This window comes from Humulus lupulus, chromosome 8 (genome assembly GCF_963169125.1).
Source record: "Humulus lupulus chromosome 8, drHumLupu1.1, whole genome shotgun sequence".
Classification (NCBI taxonomy): domain Eukaryota; kingdom Viridiplantae; phylum Streptophyta; class Magnoliopsida; order Rosales; family Cannabaceae; genus Humulus; species Humulus lupulus.
The window spans coordinates 98,167,396-98,194,309 of NC_084800.1; the positions used below are offsets into that span (position 1 = coordinate 98,167,396).

The 26,914-nt window shown below is 35.5% G+C and overlaps 3 protein-coding genes and 1 non-coding gene across 5 annotated transcripts; 2 read left to right on the top strand and 2 right to left on the bottom strand.

Annotated features, from left to right (window-relative positions):
- The first annotated feature begins 9,894 nt into the window (after positions 1-9,894).
- On the top strand, positions 9,895-12,763 carry LOC133798207 (pentatricopeptide repeat-containing protein At2g33680-like). Of its 2 annotated transcripts, none has more exons than XM_062236423.1 (2): positions 9,895-10,053; positions 10,160-12,763. In XM_062236423.1, the coding sequence occupies exons 1-2, from the start codon at positions 9,973-9,975 to the stop codon at positions 12,374-12,376; spliced, it is 2,298 nt and encodes a 765-aa protein (XP_062092407.1). In that variant the 5' UTR covers positions 9,895-9,972; the 3' UTR covers positions 12,377-12,763. The 2 variants fall into 2 exon arrangements, with proteins under 2 accessions (XP_062092407.1, XP_062092408.1); XM_062236424.1 differs by having other exon boundaries at positions 9,896-10,053; positions 10,187-12,763.
- Positions 12,764-13,453: 690 nt separating this feature from the next.
- Positions 13,454-14,504, bottom strand: LOC133795863 (protein LURP-one-related 14). The gene is made up of 3 exons (XM_062233317.1): positions 14,250-14,504; positions 13,689-13,922; positions 13,454-13,605 (listed from the first exon to the last, which is right to left on the bottom strand). The coding sequence occupies exons 1-3, from the start codon at positions 14,502-14,504 to the stop codon at positions 13,468-13,470; spliced, it is 627 nt and encodes a 208-aa protein (XP_062089301.1). The 3' UTR covers positions 13,454-13,467.
- A 2,391-nt stretch (positions 14,505-16,895) lies between these two features.
- LOC133798208 (uncharacterized) lies at positions 16,896-19,208 on the bottom strand. Its single transcript, XM_062236426.1, has 6 exons — positions 19,050-19,208; positions 18,859-18,925; positions 18,616-18,723; positions 18,411-18,509; positions 17,715-17,840; positions 16,896-17,344 (listed from the first exon to the last, which is right to left on the bottom strand). Exons 1-6 carry the CDS (start codon positions 19,077-19,079, stop codon positions 17,199-17,201), a joined length of 576 nt encoding a protein of 191 aa, XP_062092410.1. The 5' UTR covers positions 19,080-19,208; the 3' UTR covers positions 16,896-17,198.
- A 3,300-nt stretch (positions 19,209-22,508) lies between these two features.
- LOC133799065 (small nucleolar RNA R71) lies at positions 22,509-22,615 on the top strand. Its single transcript, XR_009876271.1, has one exon. It is a non-coding gene; the product is annotated as a small nucleolar RNA R71 (small nucleolar RNA).
- The last annotated feature ends 4,299 nt before the right edge of the window (positions 22,616-26,914 follow it).

The window sequence follows — 26,914 nt, forward strand, 5'->3', positions numbered from 1 at the left end:
AATTATATGTATGAATATTTATATACATATATTATATATGTATCCAATAATGATTTTTCTATGGTTACTTGCGAAGTGGGAAAGGAGTCAAACTAAATTGAAAGAAGAAGAAAATTTTGGTGTTTATATGAACCAGCAAAGTAATTTGTCTCCCTATTTTATTATATATATATATTTGAAGATTTTTATTTTTTTATTAATGGGTTTTTAGTACATATCACGTATTATATTTCTATTTTTATTTCTTGCTTCATTTTTCTCCTCTTCTTCATTTTCCTTACAGTTGTTATGAATTACTTTTGGTTTGTGCACATGCTCCTTTTGATGGTTTATGTATTTGGCATAAGTAAAATAATAATAGTTAGTGGTAGTTTATTTTTGGAAATTGGTGAGAAGATGTGTTTATTAAAAATCGATTTAAGTCATGGAGCTTTATTGGGTCAAAACATGATATGTCTGTTTCCTATTCTATTACTAAGAATGGTAAAGCTGATATTGATTGATAGTAAGATTTTCTTCTGTGCTTTTTTGTCTCATATGCATTCTGATTTGGTTGGTTAATTGGTTATGGTCATTCTTACTAATCAACTGAGTTGAGGATCTTAAACTTTCAGGGATCAAAGAATCAGAAAGAAAAAAACATATAAAACTCTGCAGCAACAATCTACTGCAGTAATCTTGTTATTCACTTTAAAGTTAAGACTTCATTTTTTTTATTATCTTTTCTCTAGTCCATTATCCCTTTTACTAGATTTCATGGGACTGTACCCGTGTAAGATTAGGTACTAAATCATGTTTGGATATATTGTAATAAATTCATACAAAGATGAGTTTATTTGTAGTGGTCATATTGGTTTAATTCTTAGTGTTGCTCTGTTTTGGTACATGATTTCGTTTACAAATTTTACCCATTTTGGTATGGCACTCCAACTATTTGTTACTTTGTCTAGTTGGGTTACTAAATATGCAAGGGATCAATATCAAATAGGAGTGTAGTGACTGGTGGTTATTAGATTTTTTATTTTGGGATAAAGTGAAATTTAGAGAAATGGGTTATTGGAATATATATTTATTTTTGGCTAAATATATGTATATATATATCACTATAACTAGGATATATATTTTTTCTTCTAGTATTTAGAATAATCTAATATTGTCCATTAAGTTTCAAATGGAGTTTCTTCCTATGTCTTTTGGGACTCACACGTTATTTTCTCAAAAATGCATCTCTATCAATGAAATTAAAGCTAACATAGAAAACAAAGGATTACTGCATTACATGGATTTTTTTTAATTACTACATTTTTCTTCAAGGTGTGATCGTTTTTCCACTCCATGCCATGTATGTATTTTCTTTATGTTTATTGACTTATGTCTAGTTTGGATCTAGGACTACTATTTGGATCTCTTACCATGAGTTCTTTGACTATTATATAATATTATGTAGCTTAATTATTAGTCTGGCACATACCAGTAAGTCAAAAGGACCTTTAGTCTGGCACATACCAGTAAGGCAAAGGGACCTTTAGTTTAAGTAAGGTACTTAAACCTAACTTTTCACTCAATGTGGTTATGTAGTTGTCATTTGTAGCCACGAAGAAGTCCCTCTAAGTTTTTTGCATTATATATTTGTGTCAATAAAGTTAAGATTATCACATTCCACCTCCAAAAGCTCTAATTACTGTCATAGATAAAAGCAGAATATAAGTTTTGGCATTTTTATATATTTTAGTTTGATCTTGCTCTTAATAAGGAAAAGGAGAAACAAAAACATTATAAATATATTCAAATGTGTGACTTGGTACCTGCCAGTGTAGCTCTCATTCACCCTAGGAAACTCTACAGCTGAAGCTGAGAGTTTTCTCTATAATGCTAGACCAGTTTTCAAGTTGAATCTCATCTCATACCTTAAGCAATAACAAACAAAATCAGAAACATCTAAAGAGAGCTTTTGTACCGATAAATAGGATCAAAATCATCTTATAACTCAATTGGGAAGTTGTAAGACCCTTTTTCAGTAGTTCCATTAAGCATGTCCAAATCTGGATTCTGAATCCGGGATGTGATTAGAACAACTTCATCTTCCTCCTCCCAGGCATTAGCTAATGAAATTTAGTTGTAAAAAAATCAGATAACAACTCATGCTATTGACATAAACTGATTAATTTTGTACTAAGATTTGTACCATTGTGGAATATGAAGAAATTTGGAAGCTCAAACCATTTGATTAGAAGCTCATCTTTTGCTTGATTTTTTTTTTTTTTTACTTTTGGTAATTGGAATGATGTGGTACATTTTAAGATAATATATCAATCAGAATTTTGTTGCTGTAGATGAGAATGCTTGATTTTTTTTTTTTACTTTTGGTAATTGGAATGATGTGGTACACTTTAAGATGTGGCTTGCAAATGATGGAAATTATATAGAGCTTAGATGGCTTACAACTTGGAAACAAAGACAACAGATTGTTGACTTTCAATTACCATTTTGTTATGACTTCATTCAATTTCTTGATGCATATGTCTAAACTTAATCTAATATGTTGAAAAAATAATTTCTTTAAGTTCTTACTTGAAAACTTGATTATGAGATTGGATTCATAGTTGAGTTGCTCATTTTAGTTTGAAACTTTAAGAAGTTAAGAATAAGTTTTATACAACAATGCTTATGGTTTAAGACAATTTAAAAAAACTACACTCTATATGTTTTATATATTTCTCTAAAATGGCTGGATCCTTTTTCAGATTGGGGTTCTTGATTGAGTTTCTATCCCATGCTGCCATTGTTGGGTTCATGGGAGGAGCTGCCATTACAATTGCCCTTCAGCAGCTCAAAGGATTGCTTGGCATAAAAAAGAATTTCACAAAGAAGACTGATATTGTCTCTGTTTTACGCTCAGTGTTTAATTCAACCCACCATGGGGTAAAAATAAAAAATTTAATTTTACTATTCTATTTTTACTGGTACGCTTTTAGCTGTGGTCATCTTATAATACTTTCCATTAATGGTATCCCATGAATTTATCTTATTATCTTATAATACTTGTTTTAACTGATTCTGTTATAATTGGTTATGAAATTCTTGTTTTTGCAGCTGGGTAAATTGCTTCCATGGCCACTACTTCAAGCCTTTTCACTTCCACTGCTTTCTGTTGTTATTGTGTTGCTGCAAACTTATGTAAATTTTGTTATTTTTCAATAAATTTTGTTATTTCCTTGAACAGTTTTTGTTTTTCATTTATTAAAATTCATTCCAATGGGTCATTCTATGACATAAATCACTACAAGAATTTGGTATTGAACATCAGAAGATCGCCTTTGCCTTTCTGCTATTGAAGGTCCTATATGTCCTATAAGTCCTATATAGGTGAATGCTTACTTATTTATTGAGAATGAACAATAAATTTTGGGTTCTTGTATTCAAATATTGATTCTCTGTTTTTTCCCCTTGATTGTCTAGATTGATAGTATTGTTGAGCTATTATAGTTTGGGCTACAAGGATATGAGCTTTTGCACACAAATCAACTAGTAGATTGACCCAATGATAAAAGCTCACTTGCAAAAGAAACTTTTCTTTATTTTGGATGCCTCTTTATATATATAAGATCCATTGTATTATTGAAAATACTTGTGATCATAACTAAATCAGTGTATGAAAATCTTTTTATTCCATTGATATAGAGATAGAAGTATTGTAATGTAATGAAGCTGCTAGTATTCTCAATATTTAGTGTGCCATTCATCTGTGCATGAGTTAAATAATTAGTGTTCCACCAGTATTCTCAAATGACAAGTGTGCCATTCAACCATGGTAAATATATTAGAAACTTATGTAGAATAAAGTTTCCCATGCCTAAAACTAAAGTTTATGTTGACTCTCAGTTTCCCATTAAACATATCATAAGATAGTAATAATTAACCATGGTTAATATATTATAAACTTCTTAGTCATCTTCTAGAACTTTCTTTCCTTTAGCATTTTGTAATTCTAGCTACAAACCTTTTCTCATCTTTTTGTTGGCTGTTGGCACTTGAGCTAATGTAATTCATTGTTTAGTGTTTGGTTTCTTTGTTTGCTTTGGTGTAGTTGTGAATTCATTATTTTGTATGTGGTGTCCTCTCTTGGAAATAATTTCCATAGCATTTTTCTTGAAGTAATTTGTGATGCTAGATAATAACAATAAAATATTTCTTTGTTTATTTTTTTGCAGATGTGACAAGCGAATAGAAAAGGATACTTAATTTTGAAGGCTTTGTGTTGGGCAGTTGTATAATATTTTGTGTTGAAAATAGTAAAATATGTTGAATATTTAAGACTACTTGAATACTTAAAGAACATTTTGTTGTTGATGACAGTGGTGAATGTTTTAAACTAATTTGTGGATTGTTAATACAATGTTGAATGTTTTAAACTAATTTGTGGATTGTTAATACAATGTTGAATGTTTTTACTTTTTGTTATTTGAAAATCAAGTTCATTTGATGATGCTAGTATATTAGAAAGCTAATTTTAATTATATAAATAAAAAATAAAAATACTATAGAATAAATTAGCGTTATATAAATGAATATATAATGAGAATTTAAACTTATCTAAATATTAAAATAATACGAAAAATGTGTTATAATAACACTTTTTATAAGTAAAGAATTTTGTTAGGCAAACTTCATTATAACACAAAAAATGTGTTATACTAAAGTGTAGTATAACACAAATTTATAAGTATTGAAATGTGTTATATAATCGACTATAAATAATATAATTAAACACTTATCTATTTATTAAAATAACACAGAAAGTGTGTTATTGTTGATAGTATAATAACACATCTGTATAACAATGATAAAGTGTTATGTAAAGTCGGTCTTAACACATCAAAAAGTGTTATGGTATGTTTTGATAACACATTTTTTGTGTTATTAAAAGTATTTTTTCTTGTAGTGAAACTAGGTTTAAAATATTTAAAATCTCGAATATAACCGGGTCCAAGGCCTGATTCTTAACATGTATGATATAAATCAACACATTAAGTTTGGACATAACCGAGCTTAAAATATCTGTCCCGGTCTAAAAATCGATTCCTAATATCTCGAGTGTACAAGTCTAAGGAGTCATAAACATGAGAGGTAATAAAGGAAAGATGAATAGATAAAAGAGATTAGATATATAAATTGAAAATAAAATTGTCTCGAAGAGAAAAACCTCGAACTGAGCCCAAGGGCAATTGTTTACAAAAAAATATAAAAAACAAAAAGAAAAAGACTCATTGAGCTCCTCCAAGCTGCTCTGAGGATGTGACCTCCTCGCCTTCCTGCTCGCCTACCACAGAAGCATCCATTATTTCTGATGGTTCTATTAAGATCCGAGCCTTGAATATTTCAAGGTACGGTTCCCACAACGCAGGAGCCATGAAAGAAAAGTTGCCATCCTAGTTAAAAGCCCAGCAATGGTACAACATATCTTCCATTGAGGACAGTGAGGCCGCCTTTTCTTCTTTGACTGTAGCCTCGACCTCGAGGAGCTTTCCCTTGGTTTCATCAACCTCGGCCTAGAGCTGGGCAGTTTGGGCCTGGAAAGCAGCCAGGGAAATCTTTGCAGCCTGCTCGCTTTCCTGAGACAAGGCGAGGGAAATCTTGGCATCGTACTCGCTCTTTTGAGTAGCCGCAAAGGCAGCTTTAGCAGCCTGCTCGCCTTCTTGAGCAGCGGTCAAGGCAGTCTTGGCGGCATTGATTTCGGTCTGGAGCGCATCATTTCTATCCCAAGCCTGCCTATGTTGTGGTGTTGAGCCAGTGTAGACTGCAAAATAACAAGGCAAGTTAGATGTATCCTTTGACAAGATAAAGAGAAAGATGTCACCAAGGAATGATAACTTACTGTGAGGGTCATCCCCAAGGCTGACTCCAGGATATTTTCCGAGATCCGCTCCTCGATTGTCCTCAAGTCCCTCGAGCTGGCCTTATAAGCATGCCCCACCATGTGTCTCTCCGTCTCATACAAGATCCCCCAAAAAGCTTCAGGGATCCTCTCTAGATCCTTGGGATCCATTGGTATGTGGACGGTCGTAGTTGGGGTAGGAGGAGCTGGAGGATCAACTTGTATTACTTGATCCTGAGAAGGCACGAACCGAGGTGGAGGAGGTGGAGGAGGAATCCTCCTCTCAGTGACAGTAGATGCTAGAGCTGTCGAGCTCGTGCCTTTCCCCTTAGCAGGAGATTTTGAGGCATTTCCTGCTGTTGGAGGGCCTTTCTTTGTATATCGGGGCCTCTTCACGACAGGGCCCGAGCCGGCTCTCCCGACCTAGAAAGTCGTACGAAGGTCAGGAGCTTCAGGTTGTTCCATCGCGTTGCCTGAAAAGAACAAAAAGGGAATTAGTTCACAAGTAAAGTCAAAAGCATACAAAAAGTAAATAAATAAAGGTCCTACCCTCCAGGCTGGGGGAGGAGTCTATTATCACGACCTCCGACCATGGGGCTATTGGAGGAGAATGAGAGTCTATGACTAATATTTCTTGGATCCTAGGAGGTTCAGGCTCCGGTCCTACCTCAGGGCTGGAGTCATCTACATACTGCCTAAATCCAGGGGCAAATGCACCCTGGAGCAAAGAAGGCCAGCTCCTACGATTGGTCTCATACTCCTCAAAGATGGCGGACCTAAAATTTAAGGTGTTATCTACAACAATGGTGCCCTTCGGGTAACTATTGTCATGACGCACCACCAAGTGGTCTACACACTGGAGCAGGGTGATATTACGGTCTGGGCTATAGGGATGACGATGGACGAGCTGATTTGGGTAAAATTTAACTAACCTAAAATCGGCCACAGCCCTATTTAGTTCCCTATAAGGATATGGGTTACCTAGGTTGGAGGGGCCGACTGCTGCCCCTGACGCAACTCGCTCTAAATCAGGTTCTCGAACACCCTCGGGAATCCGCCTCTTTCGCACAAGAGGCACGTCGTCCTCTTCCTCGTCCTCGCCGTCGATGCCCGACAAGGCATCTTCTCGGGAGGGGGGAGCTCATGGATTACTGGGAGGGTAGCCCGGGTCCGTAAGGCCAACGTCTGGTCTTCGCCAATCAATTGGCACGCCAGCATCGTGACGTCATTCATGATCTTGCGGTAATCTTTCTCACTGGGGCAACCCAGATAATTTCTCGTACTGACCCCCTAGGGTCACGGACTTCGCCATCCTTGCAAATATGGTTGCATGAACAACAAACTATGTTAATACATGTATAATGGAATATCTTGAAAAGAATAAAATTTCATGAGCTGAGGTCAGTGAATAAAGAACTTATGAGGACAGTTGAAGTATTTGTGTTCACAGTTTCGGAACCCGTTTGACATAAAGAACAAGTCTTTATAGTCATTGGGGTGGCTTGGGAGCTCGATGACCAGAGCAGAATTGGGGAACCTGGTGAGGTAGTAGAACCCATCACTTCGACCTCTTTGTTTTGAGCTGGCCTTGAGGCAGAAGAAGTATAAAATATCTGCCGGAGTGGGGACCTCCCACTCATGCTTCAAAAATAGGTACTTCAGTCCCGCCAAAAGTCTATAAGAATTTGGGGGGAGCTGAAATGGAGCCAACTTCACAAAATTTAGAAAATCTGCGAAGTATTGGTCCAGGGGGAGGAAGCCACTTGCCTTCAAGTGTTCATCACTCCAGGCCGTGATATCGTTCTGGAGAGGGGAGCAGCTCCGTTTCCCTTTGAAGGTAGGTCGGGTAATGAGGACTCCGGTCCTCGATGTTGTGGCTCAACATTATCTTGTTTACCCTCCCCTGGGTTGTGATCTTGGAGACGATTCTCTCTGCCTCGAAGTAGGCATTGGGGTCAACCACTACTTCCTTTTGCACCACTGGACCGAAGTGGGGGAATGAGAGACTCAAGGGCGACCTCCTTCCCCTTGTTCTTTCGCTGAGCAGACGAGCTAGGTGCATTCTTCTTGGGTGCGTTCTTCTTGGGAGCAGCCATCAGATCACCTAACAAACAGAACGACCTAATTAGTGGGCGACCTAAGAGTTTTTAAAGGATATAGCGTAGAAGTACAAAGGGGAATGGGTTACTTTTGATGTACGAGCTGAGTTAGCCTTGGCCCCATCGCGTGATGTCATGCGCTACCCTAAGTTATGCGCCTCGATATCATAACAGACCCCTGATGTTTAGGGATCTGTGTGTTAGAATATCAGGCCACTATTTTCCTTGGGATATGGTTTAGTGCAAAACCACCCAAGAAGCATGACCCCTAAGCAACCTGGTTTGGACCTAAAAGCTTTTCATCTTCTATATCCCGAATGGGAGTTTTCTAAATTCGCCACGAATTACCCTACTTTACCCAGAAATTACCCAGTTTTATGAATGCCATAGTACTAAAGATATTTTAAGGCCTACTCATTTGAATCTAAGCTGAAGCCTATTTGCTAAGAACATTTGGGAAATAACCTAATGTTGACTACGGTGAAGTGCGGATGAGCATGATGAAAACAAAAGAGACTAGTAAAAGAAAAGCTTCTTCAAAACTGAAAGACTTATAGTGTGTTCTTCGATAAAAAGACGTAGAGTTTGCAGGGAAGAGTTCCTGGAAGACTCCTGAGTAACTAGGTTTCTGAAGGTTTTTGCAACAAATGGTTTTTGGGTATTTCTGAGAAAGAAGAAGGGTTTGGAAATGCAGAAGAGAGAAGATGTAGAAAGATTTCAAATGAAAGGTGGTGAACCTGAAAATTGACTACCCTATTTATACGCAAACAACATAAATTAATTTGGGCCATCCGATTTGGTTAGTACAAAATCCAAGGGCTATGGTTCAAAAGACAAAACAGCGACAAAAATGTGACAAGACAATTATTGTAAGCCTCGAAACCCGAACAGACGCCAATTGTGATGTACCACGTGTCTAGTACTTGAGTAGTGGACAAACATGGTTTAATGCAACAGAAGTCTAAAAGTCCCTACTGTGTAGGTTAGAAGGCGACGACATGAACCACGAGCAGGGACTTGGGGGGCAAATGTTGTACCCTAATTTCAGCACGAGTCCTTCATTCAACTCGGGTACAACTGGTAAATAAATACATGGAGAAATAACCAAGAAAATGACCTATTTATTATCCTCGTAAGCAAAACTTCGGTGTTAGGCGTCCTGGGTTTAATCTGAGCTACAGAAATGAAGGTTATGAAGCACGAGCTCATGATATTCAAATGGATGCCGAAGTATGAGCTCAGAGAGATATCCAACTCGGAATAATTCAAATATACTGCGTACCCGCGGATCCCCAAAGACTCGAGTACTTTTATACGATTATTTATGACCAGACTGTCATATTTAATGTCCCAGATATTAGGAGACCATTTATTTTATGATCAAATCATATCCCAGTATAAATGAGAATTGTTTGTATTAAATGTAATAAATATGCAAATTCGTGATTAACTCACGTGGTTATCCAAACTTGTCCATGGAATTTCTCTATAAATACTGAGAATATTGGACAGGGAAATGAGGGATTATTCTATAATACTGAAACTCTGCCAAAATAGAGAGAGAAACAACAATAATATAAACTCGTGGATTAGGTGGATTTAACCACTAAACCATGTAAAAAGATTTGTGTTCTTGTGAATTTATTTCATATTTTCGGTTTATCATTAAGCACCCATTCAACCTTATTATTTCTTCAATACACTGTTGACGAAAAACCGCGTCAACACAAATTAATCACATTTTTAATTCAAAATAAATTAAAATAATTAAAATTATTTTTATTAAAAAAAACTATTTCATTAGAATCAAATTAATTAGTAAAATTACAATATTCAATTTTTCTTAAAATATGTCTAATAAATAATTAATTAACTAATGAAAAGAGGTGTAGGGTGAGGAATGAGGGGGCAGCCCTTATAAATTTGGCCATGAACCTGTGACATCCTTAACAATATCCAACGAACAGTTTTGCCAGTAACAGTAACAGTTGAGAGACCATGAGTTTATTCGGCAATCTGGGCGTTTCTTCCCCACCTATGAATTCCTTCGTCTTCTCAAACCCAACTTCCACCAACATAGTAGGTGACCTTACCCTTCTTTTCTGCATTTTTTTCTTTTTTTTTTTCTTGTTGAGTTTTCATGGTGTTTGACTCTTTGTAAGTTTGTAATTGTTTTAACTTTAAGGGAAGGAAATTTTCCTATTTGATGCAGACTAGAACTGTAACTCAGCCACTGCCAACTGCCCAGAAATCAAATAGAGATTTACAAGCAAGAATTTCGAGTTTAATGGCTGTAGACAAGACGCAAAGACAAATATTAGTTGATATTTTGCGTGATTCTGCCAATAGAAGATCTGTAGAAGCAACACGAGCTGTTCATGGTTTTGTGTTGAAGTCTGAATTTCCAGAATCAGACTTGTTAGTCCTGTTAAATCACGTATCGCACGCTTATTCAAAATGCATGGATTTTGCCACTGCTCATCGAGTGTTTGATAAAATGTCGGAAAGAAATATATTCTCTTGGACTGCTATGATTGTTGGGTCGACAGAGAATGGGTTATTCTATGATGGGTTTAAGTTCTTTTGTGAGATGATGAATCATGGAATCTTGCCGGATAAGTTTGCGTATTCTGCAATTCTTCAGACATGTATTGGTTTGGGTTGTGTTGAACTGGGTAAAATGATTCATGCTCAAATTGTTGCGCGTGGATTTTCATCTCTTACTTTTGTCAGCGTATCTCTTCTCAACATGTATGCAAAATTGGGCTCCATCGATGATTCATATGAAGTGTTTAGTGACATGAGAGAACATAATCAAGTCTCCTGGAATGCAATGATATCAGGGTTTACGTCAAACAACCATCACTTAGAAGCGTTCCAATTTTTTCTGAAAATGAAAAATGAGGGAATTTCACCCAATATGTATACCATAATTAGTGTCTCAAAAGCTGTTGGTAAATTAGGTGATATTGACAAGGGGAGAACAGTTCACGCTTATGCTTCCGAACTTCATCTGGATTCTAACGTAAATGTGGGAACTGCTTTAATAGACATGTACTCAAAGTGTAAGTCTTTGTCTGATGCAAGATCTATTTTTGACTCCAATTTCATTAACTGTGGAATCAATACCCCATGGAATGCAATGATTTCAGGCTATTCGCAATGTGGGTATAGCCAAGAAGCTTTGGAGCTTTTTGTAACCATGTATGAGAAAGGTGTTTATCCAGACCTTTACACGTATTGTAGCGTGTTCAATGCAATATCTGCTATAAAATCTACGCGTTTTGGAAGGGAAGTTCATGGGATGGTTTTAAAGTCTGGATCAGTATTCATGATAAGTGTTTCCAATGCAATTGTTGATGCTTACGCTAAATGTGAGTTGCTTGAAGATGTAAGGAAAGTTTTTGATAGGATGGAAGAGAGAGATGTAGTGTCTTGGACAACCTTGGTAGCTGCTTACTCTCAATGTTCCGAGTATGAGGAAGCATTTGTGACCTTCTCAAAAATGAGGGAAGAAGGGTTTACACCCAATCAGTTCACTTTTTCTACCGTGCTTGATGTAAGTGCTAGCCTTTGTTTGCTTGACTATGGCAAACAAGTCCATGGTCTTTTATGTAAGGCTGGCCTTGATGCTGACAAGTGTACAGAAAGTGCTCTTATTGACATGTATTCAAAATGTGGCTTCATAACCGAGGCAAGAAAGATTTTTGAGAGTATTTCCAACCCTGATACTGTTACATGGACCGCCATAATATCAAGTTATGCTCAACATGGTCTTGTGGAAGATGCTCTACTACTCTTCAGAAGAATGGAGCAAATGGGCGTGAAGGCAAACGCTGTTACCTTACTGTGCATCCTATTTGCTTGCAGCCACAGGGGTATGGTGGAGGAAGGTCTACTTTACTTTCAACGAATGCAGGAATCTTATGGTTTGGTACCAAAGATGGAACATTATGCTTGTATTGTTGATCTCTTGGGTCGTGTGGGTCACCTCACTGATGCTATGGAGTTCATAGAAAACATGCCCATTGAGCCGAATGAAATGGTCTGGCAGACCCTGTTGGGAGCATGTAGGGTCCATGGAAATGTTGAGTTGGGGGAGATAGCTGCTGAGAAGCTTCTTTCAGTTAGGCCAGAGTATTCAGCTACTTATGTTCTTCTTTCCAACACATATATGGAGGCAGGGAGCTACGAAGATGGAATTAGTTTAAGACATATGATGAAAGACCGAGGTGTAAGAAAGGAAGCGGGATGTAGTTGGATTTCTGTCAAAGGTGAAATCCACAAATTTTATGCAGGAGATCAACTACATCAACAAAAGGACCATGTATATGCAAAGTTAGAGGAGTTGATGATGACAATCAATTCAATGGATTATGTTCCAGACGTGAGTAATGAGTAGTAACTGAATTTGGAAGAAAACTTGAGGTACTTGGCAGAAGTTGATAAAAGGAAAAATATATATATTTACGTCTTAACATGACTGATTCAGCGGTAAATCTTTCACAATCATCATAAGTGTCAAACTAATTTTGTATAGCAACATAGAAACTTAGTTGTTCATCTAAAATTCATTGGTACCTAACATGCCTCATTTCAAGCCAAGGTCAGGTTGGACCCATAAGGAAGTAGAAATAGGTAAGCCTAACTAATTTTATAATCTTTGCATATCTTTTTTTTATTAAGTGATATTAACATAAAATTATTTTGTATTATTGGAAATCTTATGAGATATAGCATATATGTTTTGTGTTATGCTAATAATATGTTTACGCTCTCGGTGGTTCTTTGTTCTCTTTTGGTTTGTTTCTCTCCTCATCTCGCATGTTCATATATTCTCTCATTTCGCTCAATACGTTTTCACTCGTAAACGATTACTTTCTTTCTCTTAGAATTTATGCATCTCTTTATAAAGGCAAAACCAAACATACTTAATACAATATAATTTGAACTGCAAGACCAGTAATATATATTTAAAGCGTTGCTTTTGCTTGGAAAGATGGTCTTCTAGCCAAAAAGGAAAAAAGCGTTGAATTATTTTCTTATACACGCGAAATTATAAGCATGAGCACCAGACCACCCTTTGTCCGATTCTTTTTGCCCATTGAATCAAAGGATAGAAAGTAAAACTATTGACGTATGTTCATCAATTTAATCTTGATTCAAAAGGACATGAGACTCAAGACCAAGATGTGAATGAATTTGTGTTACAATATATCCCAAAAAACCAACCATATTTATTAATAGTAGATAAGATAGATAGATAGATAATGGATATACAAAAAATGAAAGACAATCATAATTACGAGACCCAAACTAACCCAAACTAACAATTTAATAGTGTAAATACGAGATTGCACAACGAGTGAGTTAAAAAAACAACGTATACAGAATAGTATTATACATAATATAATAAATATATATATATATATATGTGGTGACTCTCTCAAGTCTATATAACATTACAATCATACATGCATATATTCTATGTAATTAAATACACGTGATATCATTTTCGTAGAGGATCACAACTAATGCGACAATGAAAGCGTAGTCTACACCTGGATAAATTTTGAGCGCTAGCTTTCTTGTTCCTTTGGCAAAGTTTTCCCACGAGAAGACGAAATTAAACTGTATTTTTCAATCATGAAATCGTCAGATTACTTAATTATAATTACGACAAAAGATGATCAAAACATGAAATATATAAATACCTCAGCAATGAGAGTTTCGCCTTTGTAAACTTTGTAAGACCAAGATGGCGAGTTGGATTCAACGATCTGAAAGTTTGGAACATCTTCATTGACATTATTATTATTGGGTAGGAAAACTTTGTGTCGAAATTTCGTTAGTTGGAAAGAACTCGATCTTTGAACGCTGAACATCATGTCGTTTCGCTCCGAGCCTTCTCCTCGGTAAATCGTCCATCGATGACGTGATGACAACGCCTTGTATATATCTCATTTGTAATACATATTTAGTGAATACATACATATATCTATATATAGTAGAATTGTTATTCCCTATATATGTCTTTATGATCATAGCTATTGATATAATGAGCACATAGGTTTTATTTAACTGAACTCACAAAACTTTGACTAAAATGTACTTAATTTTATGTATGTATATATATAGATAGATATATGCGGTAGCAAATACTCTCTCCATTAGGTTTTTTGATAGTTTTATTTCTATCTACTTTTATTTTAAATGTGTTTATTAAAATTATCACACATATATATGTGTGTTTGTGTGTGTGATTATTACAGTACCTTCTCGCGCATGGTAAGAAGAGGAAAACCAGCAGCATCACGCATGACTCTCTTTTTCTGGAAATTACGAGACGAACCATCGACGCGGAAGAAAAGATTTCCATTGACATCTAAAGCTTCGTAGATTGAATCAAACAAATTGTGATTTTTTTTCTTCACTGTTAGCTCCACAGGGTAAGGGACACAGAAAAAATCCCCTACCACGCTCACCAGGGGAACACCATACGCCTCCACCGCCGCTGCTACTGGCTTCATCATTATAAAATGCCTTAACGAACTTGATACACTGATCTACTACGTACTTAGTGCTAAAATGCTTATTAATTATATTGTTAATCACTACTTCCCTTAATATTTAAGCTAGCTTTTTTGTTTGGCTTTGCCTAAAATAGTCATATTAAGAGCTCTACTTAGGGTGGGATTAGTTGCCAATTTCCAGGAAAGTAAGGATAATTTTGGATTAATTAATAAATTAGTCAATAACGCGCAAGTAAAGTCAAACAAGGTACAGTTTTGTATATTTTATAAGCAATATTTTGATTTTTGCATGTTTTAATACGTAAGAAAACATGTCCATATGTTTTTAACATTGTTTTTCTGGTTTGCGTGCAATTTCCTTCTTAATTAAATATTTTCCTTTTAAATTTACCTTCTTATTATATCTATATATTGCCATGGCATGGTTTGGCTAGTCAACATAATATATATTAAACAATCTCATTCCTTTCCGACAACCCTATATCATAGGATTTGTGATTATTTGTCTTTATATTATTGACAAAATAATTTTATTTCCCAGAATTTTTCATTGTTGTTCATCTTTGATGATTGATCCTTAAACTCTAGCATTCTGTTAAAAAAAATAATGACAATGAATATATATATTATATATATATATATATATATATATTCAAGTTTGGGGAACCAATTCTAAATATAAATTTTGTATGAAATCCTTCCAGAAATCAAAATCAGAAAATTTAAAATTTTGGAACCAAAAAGAGACTTTTTAGTAAGCTCATTCAATAAACACTACATACATGATATGTTGTTCATATGAAAAAATTGTATAGTAATTGTAAACATATCTATTACCAAGTATCAAATTCCGATTGGTCTATTATTATTATTAAGTGAGTCTAAAAACTAGACTCCATAGCATATTTATACAAAAATAAAAATTTATCCTCTATTATTTTATTAAAGTGAGGATAAGGTTCAATACTTCTGGTCCTTTGTTTTTTCTGAAAAGATGAGATGCGTAGCATATGGACGGCTTCTTTTGGTCTTTGTGGAAAAGAGCATCTTATCTTTAAATTAGACTTTAAATCATAGTGCATCCCATAGTAGGGTCCTTAAGTCCAAATCGGTCGATGGAATCTTCTGTATCATATGTCTCATCAAATTGACTATTACACTCATCTATCTTCTCGTCGACATCTTTATTGATAAGCAGTTGTATGTCTTTAGTGGACATGGTTACTTGATTGGTGGTAAGTGAAGTGCTCTATTGTTGAAGCTGATGTCTAAAGACATCCACTTGAAGCTTAAGCCTGGTAATTTGGTCCCAGCATGCTTCATTTTCTTCTTGTAATTTTTTGTTTACCATGTCTTTTTCTATTATTGTTTTGTTATAATAAATATAATTTGGACAATTTAATTTGGTTACTTTTTCTTTCTCTTTATTTTTTATCTCATCATAATAATTGAGACCACAATACATAATAAGAGATTGAGTAGCTTCTTCGTAATTTACTTAGCATTTCCAAAGGATATTGAAGAATTTACCGAAAGTCTACTTTTTCAGATAAGTTGACTATGATATGACTGAGTGTTCTTGTTTTACATGTTTAGTATCTCTTTTTCTTGTGAATGTTTTAGGTGGTAATTGTTAATTGGAAAGATAAATAGACTTGGTTTCTCTTGCAGTAACTTTTATCTTGACCTCTATTGAAGTTATATAATGAACTTCTGCAGGTTGTTTTGGATGCAAACTCACTCCCAGCTCTAAATGATATTACTGCTATGGAGCTTCCTGCAATTGTAGCTGAAGCTGCCAAGGTATTTTTTTGGGGGGAATACAAGTGCACACTCAATTTGAGTGGAAATGCATTACTTTTATTATTCTCTTTTTTAACAGCCTCTTTCTTCCCAATTGACTTGATACAAATTATGTTTACTTCAATGAGTTCAATGCATATGTAGTCATAGAAATAACTTTTCAAAAACAATATTGATCTAATTTTTCTTGTTCGCAGCACTGCGACATTCTCCACAGTGCTGCGGAAGCAGGAGGCTTGCTTGTGGATGCAATGGTTAGTGGCCTATATGGTCCTAAAGAGAATTCATCTCTGGTTGTTCCATTATTATTATTATTATTATTATTAGGATATCTGGTCAAAAACATAAACAGATATGAACAGGGCTTCCAACATAATGCAGATAAATTAATGGATGGCATAACTTGTAAGAAAACATGAGAAAAGCAAATAAGTAATCTTGACCCATTAAACAAGTGTATAAATTAATGGATGGCATAACTTGTAAGAAAACATGAGAAAAGCAAATAAGTAATCTTGACCCATTAAACAAATCTATAAGACCGTTGAGTGTCTTGAATACAAGCACTGTTTTAAACCATAGGCATGGTGAATCAATGAGTAAGATTGCTTTTATTTCTTTAGTAAGAATAGAATCTGTATGAAATGCATGTTTATAAGCCCAGGTGCTTTAAAGAAATGACCATGCACTGTATGAAAGAAATCACCCACTAAATGATCTCTGACTAAGGGTGAAATCACTAAGCTAATTTCTTTAAACAGATAACATAACATCCACAAATAAACTACAGTTTCACTGTCCGCCATGCAGGACTTGTTGGCTGTTGCATCTACATTCTTACAAAACCGAGAGAGAAGCTACAATCAAAAAGATTTACTCAATTTCAATTCATAAGGGAACGTCATATTTCAGATCTTGGAATCTCTTCAACAAGCTAGATTTGTATTGCTCAACTTCGACATTCTGCAAGGAATTCGGGGTAGAATTGATAATAGCAGCTGCGCCAGCTTGATGTAATGCTCCAACAGCTTTATCTGGAATGCAAGAAACAAATAGGAAGAAAAGATTACAGATAGAAAACAATAAACTAAAAAATGTTAAGGGCCTGCTTGGAAACACTTAGTGTCTTCGCCCTTCGTCTAACTTTAAAAGAAAAAAAAAATAGCCAAGCATATCATAAGTTAGTTACAGGACCATTGTAGTAACTTGTCTTAATACAAGAGTTTATGTTCTTTCCAACCAAAAAATGAAAGTATACTGCAAGTGTAGTTACACATAGCCCATCATTCCCTTAGTAAATCTTTATAAATAAAAAGCATTAGAGGGGATCTATAAGGAATTCTTTGAAAGAAAAAATAAAGTTATAGTAGGAATAAAATTCAAAACTAGTCATGCAGCCCTAACCTGATTTTGAGATAGCCGAGAGAGCCTTTAGTGCTTCCTTCCTAGTGCGGTCATCTTTAGCAGCCTCCAACATCTTTAAGAGCTCGTGAGCCCCACCAACTTCGACAATTTTCATCCTTCTTTCATCTAAGCATTAAAAGAAAATAACAAATTTTACATACAACACAAAGTGTTACGAATACTAAATTCCAAAACATCCACTATTACTTACAATCCAACACGCAGCTTAAGATTAAAAGTTCCTGAAGGAAACTAAAAGTTAACAACATAGCCTACAACAAATTATAGATAACTGAACGAATTACTCTTTTTCTCATTTGACTGGATACAAGTATAGTTTGGATAATTGAGAGAAACTTTTTTCTTTTGAAGGACTACAACTAACTAGTTGGTCAATAGCCATTATCTCTATAAAACTCAGTATCATCACAAACTCTAACGCGGTCTTAGAACACAGCACTCTACCATTTTCTCACCCTTACAAGTAAGGTTGCACTTCCTAACTTCTTTATGAGCCAATTAATATTTTAATTAAATTGCTATCAATTAGATATGAGAAGCAAATGAGAAGTTAAATTCAGGCAATAATCCAAGAGAAACAATCATAAATAACAAAAATGAACTGGGCATTTAAATTTTCTTTGGCAGTTAGTCAAACATAAAGAGTTCTTTCAGAAACACAGACACGTAGTTTACCATCTATAGCAAAGCGGCCTAATCTTGAAGCTCCCATTCTTTTAAACAACGGATCCCTTACATGCAAAAGAGACACTGACTGCTGCAACAAATTATCCCCTGGTACATGGATAATAATATAAATGAAAATGATAATAAAATGTTGTAAAAAAGAAAGAAATAATCAGAGATAGTAAATGATCAAATTAAACATCTACGTACAGACCCAAGTATGGAAAAAACTGGTAACCAACATACGTAGCAGTCCCAGCAAAGAATAGTTTCAATACCCATCCAATTTTTCTTTCAGCATCTTTTTCCAAGGCAAGGTCATCTGCCACCCAATACATAAAAAAATCGATCTCAACGAAAAATAGTCATTTTAATTTAACAAATTATTTCCAGAAATCAGTAACCTTGAAAGAAACAAAACCCAAATTAAGTAGTTGAAGGGATAAGAGCGATTAACCTGCTTCATTGTGGGTTGAAAATTTTCGAGGTTGCCCAGTTCGTGTAGGGTTTTTTCTGCAATAATGCTGCACAATCACAAAATTTGTAATCTGAAAATCTCAAATTTTTTGTTTTGGTGAATACTTGAGAAATACAAAAAGTAGAGAGGGAGTAAGAATGTGGATATGCGAATTAGTAGGTGAAGCTTACAGTGACGAGTTGGGCAGCTAACCTGCGCATGGTGGCCGACGACGGAAATAGCGGGAGACCTGTAAACTGAAAAAAATAAGATAATTTGGGGGTAGATCAGTTTCAATGCCTAGCTCTTCTCCTAGTTTTCTAAAATATTTTTCGATACCGACAAGTATTCCTTTTAGTATTTTTAGTATATTTTTTAAAATCCTGAGGTATTTTTTTGTGAAATTTCCTTTCTTTTTTTTTTTATGGAAAAATTATACCTAACACTTCAAATTTAAAAATTCACAATTTTAGAAAAATTAAAAAAATACGGATAAAAGTTTGTTATGGTTCTGTAATAGTCTGTTATAATTTTCTATTTAGTCGTTGTCTACAAAATTATAATATATGATTACAAACTTTAAAATTTTAATTACAAATATGTAAACTTTGGTTACAAGAAAACTGTATTGCTAAAAATTTGTAAATTTTGTTTAAGAAAAACTCCGTATTTACGATTATGTCACTCCGTATTTTTGTAATTTTTTATAGATTTTGTATTTTTAGTATTCTTTTAAAACCTTAAGTATTTTTGTGAATTTCCTATTTTTAATTGGGTGTATTGTTTTTTTTTCTTCCACAGGTAATTTATTTTTATAGTTATTTTTTTTCAACCATCTCTTCACAGGTATATCATGCTTTCTACGTCAATAAGAGATCATAATAGACTTGGGAAAAACAAAGACTGGTCATCAATTACAAACCCTTAAACGAATTTTTGACCGATGATAAATCCCCCATACCAAACAAGAATTCATTATTTCCAAGCCTGTCAAAGGCTCAAATATTTTCGAAATTCGATCTAAATGTGGGATTTTGGCAATTGGATATCAAACAAGAAGATAGGCCCAAAACAAAATTATGCATTCCAAAATTTGCATATATGCATTTTTTTCATTGCAAATCATCATTTTTTTTTCTTTCAATAATATTTCAAGGATAGAAATAGAGATCATATACAAATTACAACCAAACAAATAACCCATAAGTATTTACCCTTTTCTTTTCTTTCAAATCATCCCACAAAATCAAAAAGCATATATATAACTATGGTGCAATGGGTTACAAAAGGGATTTTTTTTTCAATGAGGTATAGGGTCAAAAATTCCGGTTCATAGAAGAAAAGTAATAGTTGTCATGGCTCAAACATGAGAAACTAGGGATTATCATATAATAGGTTGGCTTGAACGACTCAAACGATCCAATGAATTGCCTTAATCATCTTCCCAATCATGTGTACTTATGATTATTGTAAGTTTTTTTTATTATTCAATTTAATTAACTACATACTCACTAGTTTACAATTTTTTTATTGCAGGTGTATATGTCTGACGACGATACTCAAGAAAGACTACGAGCCATAAATCTTTTCCAATACATTTAAGTGGTGAATTCAATCGTGCATAGAGTGAAAAACAACATAAATCAAAATAGCAATTCACATAGGAGTCAAGCACACAAATCATACAAAATTCCTCATTGTCTAACATCACTTTAAGCACAATTCAAAGTTTCATCATCGACCAATGCTTTCAACAAGACCAACACAAGAAAACACACAACACAAATAAAAAAAACTTAAAAAAAATATGAAAACAGAAAAAATAACTAGAAAATAAAATAAAACCAACAACGAACAAAATGAAATTGTTCCCTTCCCCCACACTTAAGCAGTGCATTGTCCTCAATGAAAATAAAATGAAAGATAAGGAAAAGAAAACTCCCTCAAGTACGCTTTTTTTAACGTCGTTAGCTCGACTGAATGCTACACTCAAGATCTTTATGTTGGGTATTTCAATGAAGTCTCCTTCCCTTTGATCTTACCAGGAGAATCAAATACATTGAATTTGATAACTTCTCCATCAAATTCCATTGTCAGCGTTCCTGCTCTAACATCCAGCTTTGTATTTGTTGTCATCAAGAATGACCTCCCAAATAAAACTGGTGTCGGATTGGGTATTGATGCATCCCCCATTTCAAGTATATAGAAATTTTCTGGAAAGATAAGTCCATCAACCTTTACCAACACATCTTCAACTACTCCTAAAGGATAAACATTAGTGCAATTTGCCCGCTAAACAATAACTCCTGTCTCCTTTAGTGGACCAAGATTTAAAGAAGCATGTGATAAATATGACATGACATTAATCGATGCTCCTAAATATACCATACACCGCTCAATCCTTTTATTCCCAATCATACAAGGAATTGTAAAGGTTCTAGGATCCTTGCATTTTGGTGGCAGCTTCTTTTGGAGAACAGTAGAGACGTTCTCCCCCACACTTATCTTTTCATCACCCTTCAATTTCTTCTTATTCATGCACAACTCCTTCAAAAATTTAGCCTTCAAAAATTTAGCATAACGTGACACTTGTTTAATTGCATCAAGTAATGGAATGTTTACCTCAGCTTTGCGAAAAATCTCAAGAATTTCCTTGTTAGCTTCCTCTTTCTTAAACTTTTTCAATCTGCTTGGAAAAGGCGGATGAGGGACATAGGTTGGCATAGTTGGTTTATGTGACTTTTTTTGCATTGATGGTTCATCATGGATGGAGTTTTTTATTACTTGCTTTTGCACTGGAGCTGGCGATAAAGGTGTGTGGGTGGCTCATATTGTATACTACTTTGCACTGTTAGCACACTTACATTCTCCTTGGGATTCCTCTCAGGTTGTGAAGGCAATTTATTAGACAGATGAGCTTCCAACTTGTTATATGATGTCGCTAGTTGTCCCACCTGATTCTCCAAACTTTTTAAGGACGCTTGGGTAGTTTGCTGAAACTGAAGCATATTTGTAGCAATTGCATTGATTAAATCTTAGTGGATGGTTTGGCACTTGGTGGTGGAGCAGATTGTGGTGCTTGCGATGGTCTGGGTACAAAATTCTGTTGAGACCGCTGTTGAAAAGTGAAACGAGGTGGTCTCACAGATGTAGACTGTGGAGCAACTTGTTGTTGATTCCCATAACGAATATTTGGATGATCATGCCAGCCAGGATTATAAGTTTGTGAAAAGGGTTCATAGTACATCTGACGTAATTGACTAGGGAAATTTCCTATAGCATTAACACCCTCAGTCTCTCCCTTAAATAAAGTAGGGCAAGTATCGGTAGCATGCCCCACAACTTGACAGATTCCACATGGCCTTACCAATTGGCCTAAAGCAAGTTGTTGTACCACTGCAGTTAATTGGGCCAATTGTTGACCAAGCTGATTAGCATTAGAGGTGTTCACTTCATTAGCTAATTTGAGTGGTGGAGTATGATCTTGGCGAATGCCAAATTGTTGTGAGTTAGCAGCCATATTAGAAATCAAGCTCCTGGCTGCAGCAGAAGTCTTATCAACTAGTGCACCCCCACTGGCTGCATCAATCATACTCCTATCTAGTGATTGTAATCCTTCATAAAAGTATTGGATGAGGAGTTGTTCACTTATCTAATGATGAGGGCAACTAGCACACAACCGCTTAAATCTCTCCCAATATTCATACAAAGACTCCTATATATATTGCCTTATACCGCAGATCTCTTTCCTTATGCTTCCAACTTTAGATGCTGGAAAATATTGTTCTAGGAACATAGTCTTCATACCATTCCAGGTTTCAAAAGTACCAGGTGGAAGATAGTACAACCACTCTTTAGCTGCATCCTTCAGGGAGAAAGGAAAAGCTCGCAGCTTAATTTGTTCTTCAGTCACTGCAGCAGGTTTCATACTAGAACAGACAATATGAAACTCCTTCAAATGTTTATTCGGGTCCTCACTGGGCAACCCATGGAAAGAGGGCAATAAGTGAATGAGGTCTGACTTCAACTCAAAGTTAACATCCAAAGGTGGATACTGGATGCAAAGTGGTTGTTGGTCAAGATCTAGCGCTACCAACTCTTTCAACGTCCTTTTCTAGGCCATTGTTCTATAGGATCGAACTGAATCGTCAGAATCAGATTCATTGTCAGACGATAATGGCTCTTTAACAGACTCTGCACATTGATAATGACGCTGAAAGAGTGGATTATTAGTGATAATTCTGGAAGAGTGTGACACAGACGATGCCTCAAGGTAATCTTTAATCTTTTGTAGTCGATATTGTGTATCGTCCTCACCAGACATATACACCTGACAATTCCACAGTAAAAATTAATTAGTCGCAAACAAATAACTTTGAATAACAAAGAGAATAATAATATTCCCCGGCAATAGCGCCAAAAATTTTTTGTGTGCCGTATGTTGTATCAAATTTAATTATTGATTTTATTAATTCCTTATACCAACTATTTCAGTATAGTGATAAATAAGGGTCAAACCCACGAGGACTACTATTCAATTTATTATTCAAAAGATTAAAATTAATAAAGAAGGGGATTTTGATTTTTAAATCAAAATTAAATAACATAAACTAGAAAGCAAATAAAGATTGATATTACAATATTAAGAAACAGTTAAAGGTTAATCTCCACCCACAACAATCATTCCTAATCACTAATAAAAAAACTCTTCTCAAATTAACCCTAATATATCTTTTATAATCTCCTTTCAATTCTAATTAAAATGTAATTAAAAATCTGAAAAAAACATCGCAGGCCGCGGCCTAAAGCAAAATATGTGCAGAAATTGGTCACGCAGGTCGCAGCCTGAAAAAACTAGGCAGCGACCCAACTCACTATTCTTCACAGTAGGCAGTGGCCTGAAAAATCTGGGCAGTGGCCTGTCTGGAACATAAAATCTGAAACGTCAATTCCAATTAAAGGACTGTGACCTATCTTCAATTCTCAACCTTAGAAAGCTTGTATGCTGCCGCCACTTCAACATTTCAATCCCGAAAGCCTAGAATTCTTCAAAAACTTCATTTTAACCTCATCTCAACGAGTCTTTTTCAACCTATGATTCATAAACTACACTTGCCATCAAAATGTCAGATTTATCATCATAAAATGCAATGTAGAAAATATGTTGTAGAGTCACGAAACTAAGTTAAAACTACTAAAAATGTTATCATAACACCATCTAAGCATGGAAAAACTTAACAAATATTAATATAAAAATGACCTTATCATCGGCTGAATGGGAAAAGGTCCAAAATGACAGGCGCCCACTTTTATCTACCCACCAGGCCCAAATGTTGCCAGCCTAATGAACTATTATATTGTTCTCTTTCTTAGTCTTAATACCAAACTTGATGCAAAACATAATATAGTTATCAATCCTTGTTGTTGTAGTTCTTTGCATTCCTCGGTTGCCAATTGCTGATGCTCTGGGTTCATGCCTGGGTGACTTGTCTTGGTAGGGTTAATGTCTTCATTGAGCTTGAATGGCAAACTGATGAAGCACTGTTGATTTTTCCATAGAGGGCGTTCACATTTTTGGAGGAACTCGGCATGACTTATAGCACAGGAATTTTCTATGAGCCTTTGTTTGACCTTGGAGAATGAATCAAGAGGCATCAGAAAATAGTTTGGTCTGGATTCCCATGGAGCAAAATGTTGTTTGTAGCCAAGACCACCAAGAAGGATTCGTAAGCCCTTTTTCTTGGTGTAGACATCAAAACCAATAATTAGATCTTTCCCTGGTAATTTCGAGCCAATTACTCTATGAATGATAGAGCATCCTGGGAAGAATTATAATTTAATTGGTTTGCTAATGAGCTCTGTACAGAAAATGCTTCTGTTTGCAGCGTGGAAGAATTGTTTTTCTTTTCTCCAATATTATGGAGGGAGAACATCAGGGTTCATCATAGTGTATGATGCTCCAGTATCAAAGAAGGCTACTACTTTGACTGGCTAAGCATATTTTGTAGAGAGGATCTGCATGGAGATAACTGGTGATGGCTGTATTTTTTTGATAGCTACCATGTGGTAGAATTCATCTAAAGTCTCCAATTGTTCAAATGCAAATAGGGACTCTGGATTCATTTCGTCATCAGCAAAGTAGATGGATTCTAGGTCATTTTCTTCAAGAGATACGCCAGTTGTTTGTTGAATGTGGGAGATCAGTTTGGAAATTTTCGCTTTGAGGCATTGTTTGGCATAATGTCCTTTGTTTCCACAGATAAAACATCTGTCGGACTTCTTCCTGAAAGAACGCTTCCTCCTTAGGAATTTGAATAAGTGGCGTCCCTTTTCCTTTAAGGATTTAAAGATCTTAAAGGTTTTAAACCTTTTGTTGTGTTTCTTTTCTTCTATAAGACAAGAACATGCTGATTTTGATGGATATTTGTTCTGCATCCTTTTGGCTGCAAACCTTTCCGAGCTTCTTGGATTGTCTCATGAATTCTTGGATAAATTTATGCTGAGAGCACATCTTTTCCAATGCCTTTAGAACTAGCTAATAGATTTCTCCAATCGTAGAATCAGCTAGGGTTCTTCCTATTCCCGAGAGAAGTCTGAAGGTTTCTTCTCCTAGTGGTTCTGGTATGGAAGAGAGGAAAGCTTGTTTTAGATTTGGATCATAAATTCCACCTATTTGGTAGAATCGTTGAGTAATATTTTTGTAATGCTTCTCCAAATCTCTCATATCCATTGAACAACATTTTAGTTTGAAGAATTCTACGCGTAGTCTTTCAGTGACTTGAGCATCATGTCCGCAAAATTCAATATACAGATAGGTCAAGGCATTGGTGACAGATGGAAGTTGTAAAAACGTCATCTGTCTATAATTGCCTAAGCTTGTCCATCAGTCTTGTAGGGTACCCATAAAATGGGAGACAAAGTTGAGGAGAACCATTCTTGTTTGTGCTTTTAGTCTTTGTGATTCCAAGCTGAGCCAAGCCTGAAACTCTTGGAACCTTTCATGCCATTTTGATGGAGGGAGGTCATCTAAAGTAAAATTTTGAAAGTTTGAACTTTTACTCTTTCATCTTTGGGGAGCATGTGGTGTTGTTGATTCATTTCCACTTTCATTTTCACTTGTGAAATTGGTTCGGTCTGTGAGTTTGATTTAGTAGGTAGAACCATCAAGTGTGGAAATGCTCCATCGTCATCGCTAGGTAAGTTTTCACTGGATAAGCTTCTGGGATCACTAGGTATAGTATCATTAGAAGTTGAACTCATTTCTTCAGACCAGTCACCAGAAGAATTGTCTGAACTAGCTGCAGAGCTTTGATCGTTTGAGTCTGTTTCTTTTTCTACGATGTGGAGAGTGCTTGCATGTTGAATCATTCGTGACAGAGGATTTGTGGCTGGGTGAACCATAAGTTTCTTAAGTTCGTCTTACGGTTGGCTTGGTGATTCTTTCTTCTTTCCCCTTTTTGTCTTCTGTTGTTGACTTTCATCAAGCATGCATCTTAGTCATACAATAGAGTCCTCTTGCACAAGTCCAATAATAGGAAAAGGCTGGGAGGTCTTTGGTATTGTAGCAAACTTCCAAGGGACTGGCGTCGCAGTTATCCCGAACAGGGATGAAGTTTCCAAATAGCTAGTTGAAGGAGCCTTTGTCGGTTCTTGCTAGTAGAACTGGTTCTTGATGGATTCATAATGAGTTTTTAGGCTCTTCATCTCAGCTTCTTTCACTAGAAATACTGGCATTGAGAATGAGTTTGCTTTAATGATGGCTAGAAGCTCTTCATGAGTCTGTTGGATTTTTGTAGTGAGTTTATCGATGACAGTAGTCTGAGATTGTTTTACAGCTATCTTTATTCTGGTATTTTGTAACTTGACTTGCTTTAAGACCTTGTTTTAGGCAATCATATTTTCTGATTGCCAGTTGAGAATTTCTTCGACTGAAGATAATTTTTTGAGAGACCCATCCGCGTTCCTAGTTCTGGGGTTTTGAACCTTTGGTTGGTGAGAAACCGTACCTTGGTCTTCTTGCTTATCAAATTTTTTGAGAGGAGGAAATTCTATCTCA

Excerpts from the sequence above, each read along its gene's own strand:
- LOC133798207 (XM_062236423.1), top strand. The coding sequence starts at position 9,973 with ATGAGTTTATTCGGCAATCTGGGCGTTTCTTCCCCACCTATGAATTCC. Across the intron at positions 10,054-10,159 it reads ACCCAACTTCCACCAACATA|GGAAGGAAATTTTCCTATTT; the intron begins GTAGGTGACCTT and ends TTTAACTTTAAG.
- LOC133795863 (XM_062233317.1), bottom strand. The coding sequence starts at position 14,504 with ATGAAGCCAGTAGCAGCGGCGGTGGAGGCGTATGGTGTTCCCCTGGTG. Across the intron at positions 13,923-14,249 it reads TTCTTACCATGCGCGAGAAG|GCGTTGTCATCACGTCATCG; the intron begins GTACTGTAATAA and ends GATATATACAAG. Across the intron at positions 13,606-13,688 it reads GCGAAACTCTCATTGCTGAG|TTTAATTTCGTCTTCTCGTG; the intron begins GTATTTATATAT and ends TGAAAAATACAG.
- LOC133798208 (XM_062236426.1), bottom strand. The coding sequence starts at position 19,079 with ATGCGCAGGTTAGCTGCCCAACTCGTCACT. Across the intron at positions 18,510-18,615 it reads CCAGTTTTTTCCATACTTGG|GGGATAATTTGTTGCAGCAG; the intron begins GTCTGTACGTAG and ends TCCATGTACCAG. Across the intron at positions 17,841-18,410 it reads AGGCCGCTTTGCTATAGATG|ATGAAAGAAGGATGAAAATT; the intron begins GTAAACTACGTG and ends TTTAATGCTTAG.